This window comes from Eschrichtius robustus, chromosome 13 (genome assembly GCF_028021215.1).
Source record: "Eschrichtius robustus isolate mEscRob2 chromosome 13, mEscRob2.pri, whole genome shotgun sequence".
Classification (NCBI taxonomy): domain Eukaryota; kingdom Metazoa; phylum Chordata; class Mammalia; order Artiodactyla; family Eschrichtiidae; genus Eschrichtius; species Eschrichtius robustus.
The window spans coordinates 90,863,950-90,874,838 of NC_090836.1; the positions used below are offsets into that span (position 1 = coordinate 90,863,950).

A 10,889-nucleotide genomic window follows, 5' to 3' on the forward strand; every position below is an offset into this window, starting at 1 on the left:
GCTCTGTGCCTCAGTCTCCTCATCTGAAAAATGGAGATAATTCTAGTACCTATTTCATAGGGTTGTTGTGAGGTTTGAGTGAGTTAATAAAGGTTAGAACAGGGCCTAGCTCATAGTTAACACTCTGTGTGTATATTTTCATCATTATCCTTTGTAACACCACTGTTATTGTATTTTCGTAATTATAGAATTAATTTCTGTCTTCCTCAACTCTACTAGCTCTGTGAAGGCAGGGACCAGGTCCTTTTTTTCTGACCATTTTATTCCCAGGACCCAGAACAGACCTGGCCCTTGGTGGGTCCTCAGGAAATACTCGTCAATGAATGAAGGGATGAGTGGATCCTTACTCTGGTAGTAAGTTGCTGTGTGACCTCAGGTAGATCATTTCCACTCTCTTGCCCTCAGTTCCCTCATCTGTAAAGTGAGAGGTAGGACCAGGTGGTCAGTCACTAAGGCTCTTCCTGTCATTAGTGGACCACGATGCTAGGACTTGAAGAAGAAGAGTATCCATAATAGTTACCACGTTTTGAAAACTTACTGTGTGGAAGCTCGAAGTGTTTCACATGTATTAACTCAATTAATCCTGACCCGAAGAACTCAGCAGATGTGGACCGTCTGGCACAGTCTTGGGGGAGCCATGTCCTGGGTGGGGGGTGGGGTGCCTGTTGGCAGAACTTTGTGGTCAGTGAGAGCCGCCTTTCATAGGAAAACAGTTTGTGCTCCCGACAGGGGCCACCTTTCACCCGTGCTCAAGTAACAGTCCGTTTGGCGAGGGTCAGGGATAAAGGGCTCATTCTTCCCTCTCCAAGTGCAGGAAAGTCAGCCCTTGGTGTGAGGAGTCACTTCTCAAAATAGCACTTCCTAAAATGGTTCCGGAGAGGCCCGGGGTCAGTCTCAGCTGAGATGGACTCACGTCACGGCCCCTTGAGGGAACCTTTGCCCACATGTGCACACACACGTGCACATACACGTGCCCACAGACACCCCTCGCACACCTCTCACGGGGCGGGGACCGGTGACTCATCTCCATTTTCACATCAGTAGCAACAGTGTGGGATTTGACCTAGACAAGGCTAACCTCTGGTTAGGGGCCCTCAACAAAAAGTGCCTTTATCCTGAGCAGAGCTCTCGGGACCCCAGGGTTTGTGCCCAGCGGGCCCGAGGAGCCCGCCTGAACCCGGATGTGAAGTGTGAAAGGTGAGGCGGGTGCTCCCGCCAGACTAAAGAGAGGCCTCACTGGTGGCTTTAATGGCCAGGCCGGGCAGCGGGCACCCCAGCCTCTCAGCTCTCAATGGTCTCTTCACCACGGGGAAGACGAGTCACTGACTCATTTGCAATTAGCTGACCTAACGGGACAGAATTTTCCAGGCCGGATTCTGTGGTAACAGAATTTTATTGTCACATTGGAGATATTTTGAGCCAGTCTCATTTCCAGGCAATTACTCTTTTGAGCCTGTGACACAACCGCTGGGCACAGCTGCATCTAGGGTCCCTGATTTGGCACAAAAGCCACGCTCTCTTGGGTTCTGTGGGGAGGAGCCTCCAAGTCCACATGGTGACATGGTACCTACACAAGCCAGGCAAGTAGGACTCTTGTCAGAAGCATCAAGCTGAGGCCTGGTCAGGGTTGTAAGACCCTGTGGTCTGTAGGGGAGGGGGGAACTTAAAGGAAGAGTGACAGAGAGATTCAAGTTTAATGGGCTGTGTTCCAGGAAAGGAGTGTCTTCCTCTCTGAATTCTCTGCAGTTCAGTTGTGGTGGGTCATGCCTCGTTTGGGCCAGTCAAATTGATGTGGAGGAAAGTACCAGCCCAGGACCGGGCTTTTCTGCCAGCTCTCCCCCTAGCTTGCCATGTGGCACCTCACTTTACGGATCCTAGTTTTCTGTACAACATCTGTACAACATGGGGTTGGATTATATGATCCCTAACGTTCTTTCTAGCGGTAACGTCCTAGTGTTCATTCACCAGATAAGTTATGTAGCACCTGCTAGGTGCCAGGCATCATTTCAGATGTTGGGCATATGGTAGAGAACATGACAAAGCCCCACCAGGAGCTTAGGAATATAAGCCAGTGAAAGGAGACAGCTGACAAGCAGGATGTTAAGATCCTGACCTGAGAGATGGGGGGTGAGGCACTTAGCTTGCAGAGAGAGGATGTCCAGAAACGTCTCTCTGAAGAGGGGACATTTGAGCTGAGGTCTGAAGAATGATGAAAAGGCAAGCATGGAAGGAGCTTGGGAATAGGCTAGGGGTGGGGAAGAAGTGTTCTAGGCAGAGGGAACAGGTGGGACAAAATTCTCTGAGGTGGGAACCAGCTGGGCAGGCCAAAGGACCAGAGTGGAGGCCTCTGTGCCAGGGAGGGGACATGCATCCAGGGAGCTTACTTGAGAGACTATCAGCAGGGGAAAGCCACCTTTTGGAAAAAATTAGAGACCATTTTGTAATAATCTTAATATATTACCTATTTAACACCCGGGATCTTGTTATCTTGGGCAGGGCCCAATCTCTGTACGGTCTCTTTGGGGTTTAGAATAGGTCCTGGGCTAGAATCCCACCGCCCAGGCCTGAGGGTCCACCGTGGCTGCCGTACACACAGCTGATGTGGGGATTATGAAAGGCTCCGTATGCTGTCCCTGGTCTCCTTGGCAACACCCCTTGGTGCCTTCTCCCCCGAGCTCCCAGATACCACCTACGCCCTTCTCCCTCTTTCCTACCTGTTCTTCTGACTGCGGAGGGCGTGTCGTCTGTCCTAGGTAGGACAAAACCCTCACTGCTAGAACTTGGCGCCCTCCCCCTTGACCTGTGAATAGCTGGTTCTCTTCGTGTGCTTTGGGCCTAACAGCCTTCCCCTGCTGCCCCTCGGGCTCCCTCTCAAAGAGGCAGAACAGTTCCCCTCTGGCCCACTCTACAGGGGGCACCACTGTTGTCATAACCCCTTCTCCTGGCTGTCTAGGCTTCAGCCTGTCTGTCTCCCTCACAGGGGGCAGCTTCCCACCGAACCCCTCGGGGCTCCACTCTCCAACTGTCAGGGAAGACAGATGGGGAGCAGAAGAATTCCGACATTTGCACATATAGGCTCTCTCCCTACTCGTTGCCCTTGCCACCCTTATTGACTGGCTCCTGCTCTTGTCGGGGTGGCCCTTAGCACAGCAAGGAAATCTTTGTGTTGCCAGGCCTGCAGACCGGGAGCTCGCAAAGGGAGCCCAGAGCTCCTCCCCTTCCTCCCCTCTGATTGTACTAAAAGCGGCTTATTTGCATAGCTGTCTCGGTAACGGAAAAGAATGTAAAAGAAGCAGCACTTCAGGGGCACTCCTCTTATTCCCGATTCTCTCCAGAACGGCTTCCCCTCTTCTTGTAGCTATTAACACCTGTCTTCCTGGCCCGCACAAAAGCACCTCCCCTCCCAGTTGGCTTATCTTGACTCCTTCTTCCACATTCACACCAAGCCCAGTAATTTACCATTTCCTGCTTGTATATCTTCTAGGACTTCAGTGAATGTGAACCGAAAAGAGAGATGTTCTGTGAATGATAGGCACTAATAATAACCTTTGAAGCTGTTGACTTGCTTCCTCTTCAAAAGCCTGCTTTTAGGTTGCAGTTCATAATTGAATTCAACTGTAAAATGCTATTTTTAATGATGTCATTGTGTTTTTCTTGGCAGTATTGTTCCCTTGGGTTGGTGGAGTGGGACCTATCACATCTCCTAAAATGATAAAGTGATAAAGCTCAAAACCATCCATCCATATATCTGTATCTCTTTGGACATGCTGTTCTTCCTGTACACACACACACTCACACTCACTCTTTCTCTCTCTCTCTCTCTCTCTCTCTCTCTCTCGCTCCTGTATTCCCAGTGGGGTTATTCCTTCTTTTGGGTTTGACTTCCCAAAATATTGCAGATTAAGAGCACGAAGTCAGTATTTTTGGTTGAGTGACTATCAGCCTAGCTCTGGCTATGAAATCCTTTGCATTTCTCCTGTTATATGCTTCCTAGACCAAGAGTCAATCTTTCAGAATTTCACTGATTACTTCCCATCAACTTTCATTAACAGCGTCTTAAGAAATTTAACTTAAACTGTGAACATGACTGATATTGTGTATGTGCAACTTCAAGCTAATTTTAACTTTGTGGAATTTCTTTCCCCTCAACAAGTACCCGTTTAATAGCCCCACTTCCCGGATGGAGCCTTGTTTGATGAGCAGTACTCCCAGACTGCATCCTACCCCAGTCACCCCCCGATGGCCAGAGGTGCCCACAGCCAACACGTGCTACACAAGCCCGTCTGTGCATTCCACAAGGTATGGAAACTCTAGTGACATGTACACACCCCTGACCACGCGCAGGAATTCTGAGTATGAGCACATGCAACACTTTCCTGGCTTTGCTTACATCAACGGAGAGGCCTCCACAGGATGGGCTAAGTGACTGCTTTCATAGGAATCCATATTTAATATTAATAATAATTATTAATAATAATAATAAACTCAACACCCACCCCCCAGAAGAATTTTATCTCAATACATCATAACTCCTGGACTATTCCTAGGCGTCCATTTTCCTAATGAACATGAGGCTGGGATTCAGTGTGGGATGAATAAACTTTAGTTCAGAAATGGGACTCCCTAAAAGTCAGTGAGGTTGGGTTCCTTTAGCCAAGCCAGACTTGACTGTTTGTATAGAGCACTATCTCGGGCAGGCCGACCTGTGCCTTTTCCCTCTGTTCCATGCCTTCACTTTATGCTGGCAACCATTCCCAGTAAATTACCTATTTTCCTGTTGACAAAAGCTCTTTAGTCTTGAAGGGTGGATACTAGAGACGGAACCTGGCTTGTGCTTTTGGATGGGCACATAATTTAACCAAGAGCATTCACCTTTCCATCTGGCTGTCATCTTACTGTACAACAGACAGCCCCCTCAGATACGTCCTAAGCATCCCTTCTTCCTGGTGGTGTCATCACTGCTTCCTGGAGCACCAGGGCTAAGTGGAGGTATCTGGAAACTCTAGATTCCCTGTTACACTCATGTCTGTCACAGTACCTGCATTGTCTTGGAATGTAAGCACTGTTTAGAGGGAAGGAAGAGGCCTGTTCTGTATGCCTTAAGTTGAGTGAGGTTTGTAGGGGACCGGTTCTTCTACGTGCAAGTATTTGTCCTAAGTTTGCACAATGGCTAGTGTCAGCAAAAGGCAGGAGAGGGGTTTTTAAAGTTCTGTGAGAATGTGGATTTATGGCACTGAGTATATCATACTCAGCTCTGCTGTATTAACTCTGTGAAACTGAATGGACCAAACTTTTAACTTACCAAGCACCAAGTGTGAAAATGACTTTCATGGTTCCTTCATAAGACTATAATAATTTCCGACACTTTGATAGAAAAAAAAAAAAATTCAAAGCTGTGCCTTTGAGCCTATACTATACTGTGTATGTGTGGAAATAAAAATGTATTGTACTTTTGGAAAATCTTTTCGTAGGCATTTTTCTGTCAGATTTGTAGCAATTTGTGAGGTTTGTTAGAGATTAACATAGGTTTTCTTTCTGTATTATAAAAAACACCAAGAAATTATGGTGGACCTATTACCCTATGGGTAAGAAATAAATGGAAACATGACATCGGATGTTTTAGCAATTGTTCTGTAAATAAAATATTTGATCACACCACTCAGTGTGATAATCATGTCTACAGCTAAAATGGAAATAGTTTTATCTGTACAGTTGTGCACGATATGAATGGTTTCACACTCAAATAAAAAGTATTGGAATGACCTGCTTTCTTCATTTTCATTTTGCATTTGATAATGACCTGTGTGTGTGTGTAATATAAATGACATTCTGAATACTTAGGGTATAAGTAGGCAAAACAAAACTAAGTGGTCTTCTGTGGTTGTGCTTATCCAGCTCCCTGTGATCTTGTCATCATTAAAATGTGGATAGGCCACACATGCAGTCCTTAAACGATGATTTAGTACCTACAGCCTGATGTAGGGAACCAGTTCTAGATACAAGGATTTACCTGAAGTTTTCATGATGGCTAGCATCAGCAAAGGGCAGGAGCCTTTCAGCTCTTGCAGGGAATATTATTCTTCAATACCAGCATCATTAAGAGGTCCCCTGGTACTTAGTTCATTATGCTTTAATGATCACTGGTTATAAAGATATTTCAAGCACAGTGCTTTAAACGCCAATAAACTTCTGGAACAGAACAGTAACAGTACTAAATACTTAGTAAGTACCAACAAATTCTTCTCCAAAACTGCATTTTGATTCTAGGGTTGGGAAGTGAGGACACAGAGGGAAAATGATTAAATGTTTTGCCCAAATGTTAGGAGTCTAGGATCTATGAGAAATTCAGAGCCACAGATTTCCAGAAATGGCAGTAGTGACTATTTTAACTAAAAGGCATGAGAATTTGACAACTCAATTTGCATTTTGAAAGATTTATTTTTAAAGCCAAGCTCTTACTTGCTATTACATAACATACTTATACCTGAAATTTTAATTTTAGGATTAAAATTATACATTTTACATAGCATCCCCTTTAAAAAAATTAGCTGTGTTGTTCTACCAAAAGAAAGCAGATGTTGGATTTCACTCTCTGATGGTATAAATTAGTTTGCTCTTTCAGCCAAGGTCCATTAGTTGGCTTTATATGAGGCAAATAAGGGAGAGGACGAATAAAATTTCATATTTAGTCACTGAAAATACGCCTAAGAATAACCAGACCTATTGCTCTCCTGCAATCCAAAGCTCATGCTCCACAAATGAATGGGTGTAGTAAGTCTGACTTTCGACCTACTAAGCACAAAAAACTAAGCAATTGCCAGATTCTCCAGCCAGGTAGCAGCAGCACAGAATAAACAACACCCGTGTACAAGTAACAACCACAAGCTCTTTAAATGCACAGATATTTAGGCAAAAAATAGTCACAATCAACAAGGGCCTGAATCCCAGAAAATAGAGTGGTTGCTCGAGGAACTCTGCAGAGGAGAGAACAAGGGCCTCCTCGTCACAGCACAGCCGAGAACCGGGAGTCAGCAGCGCTGTAGGAGGAAGGAGGCAGCTTCAGATGAGGCAAGTGGCCACTGGACGCTCTCTCCAGAGCACAAGGTCCCCATATCTTGGGAGTTTAGCGTACTGCTTATGTTCCCAATTGTTCTAAAGCTTCCACTTCAGAACACAGAGGGATCTGATTAGGAGAAGACAACAGCTGCTGTGAGCTCATGACTCAGCTGCATCTTCTCTCCCTCTGGTGGCCCCTAGCCAGCCACCAGGAAGGGAATGGGCAAGGCCGGCAGCTGGGAGCGGGGCCAGCCGCTTGTCAGAGGGTGCACAGAGGAGTCTTGGCAATAAAGGGACCCTGCCCTCTTCAGGACTGTCTCTGAAAAGGACTTGGCCAGCTTGAAGCTGGCTGAAGTCATGAACAGCAGCCAGGATGTCTCGCCCACGTCACAGGCCTGTGGCGTCCTAGGCACCCATCCTGCTGTGTCCTTGTCAGGCCTCTAGTACAGCCCAGGTCTGGAAAGAAAGGGGATCTGTGGCCCCCTCGGAGACGGCAACCCAGTTACAGACCGATCAAAAACGTCTGCCATCGAGTGAGCCCAACCTCACTGAGGAGAGGGGCCGAGATCATGGAAAGAGAACTGAAAGGGAGCCGTGGCTTCACCACCATGTGACCTTGGAGGGGTCACCTCCCCACTGGACCTCGAGCGGACCTGCTCTATGACTGTGACATCCTGAATTATAGTCTGTGTGCTGATGGACCAGGGCGGGCAGATCTGGGTGCGGAGGGTGGACAGCTTAGGGAAAACAAAGAACAGACTGGCAGCTGGGCAGTGATTCAGGAAGGCAGCAATGAGAGAGAAGGCGACGGCTCCACCAGCTGGTGCTAAAGAAACGGGCTGCGGTTCATGCCCAGGAGCTGAGTCCCATATACCTGCACCACCGTCACCAAGCAACACCCCTTCCTCGTATCCAACCCCACCCTCTCTTACGCGACTCCCCTGGGGATGGCAGTCTCCTGCTATTTCCCCCTCCCTCCAGACTTGTCCTGAATATTTGCTTTAAAGTGACATCAATCAAAATGTCTGAAGTGAATCTGGAGAAGGAAAGAGCAAAAACAAACAGGCTGTTGGTCCCAGCTTCTCATACCCCTTAAAGGCAGAATCGAAAGATTTTTTTAAAAAATCCTGGGAAGGGGCTAGTCTCCCTTTATTACAGGGGAAAGAGTGTGGGGAGGGGCAGCTGTAGATATCTTGAGGCTCAGAGTTCAGACTTAGTCAAGAGTCTGAAGTATGCACATCATCATCATAGGAAGCTTAAAAGAAAAAAGGTGGATGTACTTACTGGCTTCAAAGTGAGGTAGAAATGAGATTAAATCTTGGTTCCACCAGAGATGTCACAGAAGGGACATTCCTGCTCTAAGTAGGCCTGGACTTCAGCGGTTCTCAACCCTGGCTGCCCATCAGAGTTACTCTGTCAACTTTATAAAAATACTGATAGGTAGGACCCACCCACAGTCAATACTTGACCTGGAATGTGATGGGGAATCAGTAGTCTTTTAAGCTCCCCAGATGATTCTAATATGCAGCCAGGGTTGACAAACACCACCCCTTCCACCTTGAAGTTCTAAGATCCAGGGACTGCTCTTCCCTGAATAGGCACCCCAAGTTTCTTTTGTGCAGAGTGGCAGATGCCAGTCATCCACACTGTTCACAGTTTCCCCCCAGCTGACAAACCTTTCCCTGACTATACTGTTTTGTTTGTCCTTCAGCCCAGCCCACCTCCCTACCACTCTGCTGCCTGCCCTCCTAACCTGGCCCTTCTCTGCTTCAGTTCCTTGGCAGCCTCCCAAGCTAAGCCAGCCCTTGTGGTTTCCTCTTCTTCCGAGGAGGTCAGAACCTTTTGTGCTTCATCAGCCTCCTCCCTGAAGCTCTTCCCCCATTCCTCCTCCTGCACCTCGACCACCCCCCACTCCAGCCTTCTCACCCCCGTATTTTGCTGCACCTGGTGTAGGTGGGACGGAAGACGTAGGCCCAAGAGTTGAGAAAAGAGCTGTTGCTAGGAAAAGAGTGTGGGTGAAGAGAGAGGGTGGGTGGGAGAAATAGGGCTCCCCAGTTTTATTCCTCCGTTTGTCATCATAAATGCCTCCAGAGCTAAAACCAGTTGTTTAAGAACTATTATGAAAAATAACAAGGTCTGACCGAGACAGCAGGGGTGAGAGCATCAGCCTCAGAAGCAGCTGCAGTGCTGATCCTTGATATTTAAAATAGTCTCCTGATAGAAGGGAAAGCCACTGAGAGAAGTTCAGAAGAGTGAATTCTCAAAGAACTGCCAAACGATGCCCCCACCAGAGATGGAATCCGAAATGTCTTGGCCCGGGCTACACCTCTCGGAGACAAACTGCAAAATGTCTTCTTAAGAACTGAAGTGTAGTTAAGACAGAAGGACAAGCTTTAAATGAGACACGCTTTCCTCATCTCACACTGAGTGACATATGGTCCATTCCTGAAACAGCTCTGCCTCACTCCATAGAGGTTCCCGTTTCTGGGGGTCTGCTGCGTGCCAGGCCCATCAGAGGCGTCATCTCCACTTCTCAAAACCTCCTTGAGAAGTGTCAGTAGTATAATCATTTCTCTTTACAGGTGGAGAGACAGAGGCTCTGAGCAGGTTAGTGCCCTGCCAGAGTCATACACAGTAAATGGCAGAGCTGGGATGTGGAAACTACGTTGCCCCACTCCCAGAGCCTGTGCTCTTTTGCTATAGCGCCCTGCCTTCTTCCTCCTTCCTACTTTTGTTTCCACCCCACCCCCATTCCTCTCTCCTAAGCGGCTTTGCAGTTTTTAAATCAACCTTGACCGACCGTGGTAAGAGAACCTGCTGGGGTTGAAGAGAGTTTCAGAAGTTCTGGGAAAGTTTTGTGTGTTGAATGAAGGCAGATTGTAAGCTGCACCTGAGGTGGCATCCACTCACTGTAAGTAAACAGCAGACCAGCTTTCCCTCCATCACTTCCCAGGGTACGTACAAACCAATACGTTCTCAAGGACCAAGACTTGGTCATTCTATAGAGAAACAGGAACAAAAGAAAATAATAATGTAAAAAAAACACCAGGTCACAGGAGGATTTTTATTACTAGGTCAAAAAAAAAAGCTCTGCAGGGGAGGTGCAATGAGCCAAGTATTCACTAGAATGAAGTCATTGGAGGGGGTGGAGGGGGGCGCTGGCTCCCTCTTGCTGTTCAGGTCACTACCCTTTGACAGCAGTGGCCTCTGACCTCGACAACCTAACAATTCTGTTTTGACTGACCCTGAAACCCATGAAAGTCAGATGCAGGCACTGCCCAAAAGTTGAGATAAAGCTGACTAATATGGGAAAAGCTCCCGGTATGTGCCCCCAGCTGAAAGAAGCTGGCAGTTCTTTGGCGGGAGATGCAATTTATTCTGTCCTCCTCCTTTCAGGGAAATGCTAATCCTTCATAGGCAACTGGAGGGGAAGACTAAAATGTGTTGATGATGAATGACAATAATCCTTTGTCCACTGCCACCTCCTCCTAGGGTTGAACCTTAAGAGTTTAGTCAAATGTTGGTAAGTAAATTAATGCTTTACTGCATACAGAGCTAAAAAGGAAGTGACGGGAAGAAGGGCTGTGAGAATATATTTCCTCTGACATGTGAATCTCAAAAGCTTAATTGCAAAGACATTGATATGGGGGGTGTGTGTGTGTGTGTGTGTGTGTGTGTGTGTAGTGTTTTAGGCTCCTTATTTACATACACACATATATGACAGTCACTATCCCCAAATTGTCTTATGTCAAAGCATGTCAGTGTTAAAGACATCAACTTCAAGGTTTAAAGATCAAAGCAGTGTGTTGGAATTACTTTTCTGTTGTTAAAAA

At 46.9% G+C, this 10,889-nt stretch overlaps 1 protein-coding gene across 2 annotated transcripts in view; it reads left to right on the top strand.

Annotated features, from left to right (window-relative positions):
* Window positions 1-4,426, top strand: part of RFX4 (regulatory factor X4) — a 163,485-nt gene extending 159,059 nt beyond the window's left edge. For both annotated transcript variants that reach the window (XM_068560654.1, XM_068560655.1), the window contains one exon: window positions 4,154-4,426. In XM_068560654.1, coding sequence (XP_068416755.1) covers window positions 4,154-4,426 — 273 coding nt within the window. The remainder of the gene's footprint in view (window positions 1-4,153) is intronic.
* Window positions 4,427-10,889: the final 6,463 nt, after the last annotated feature.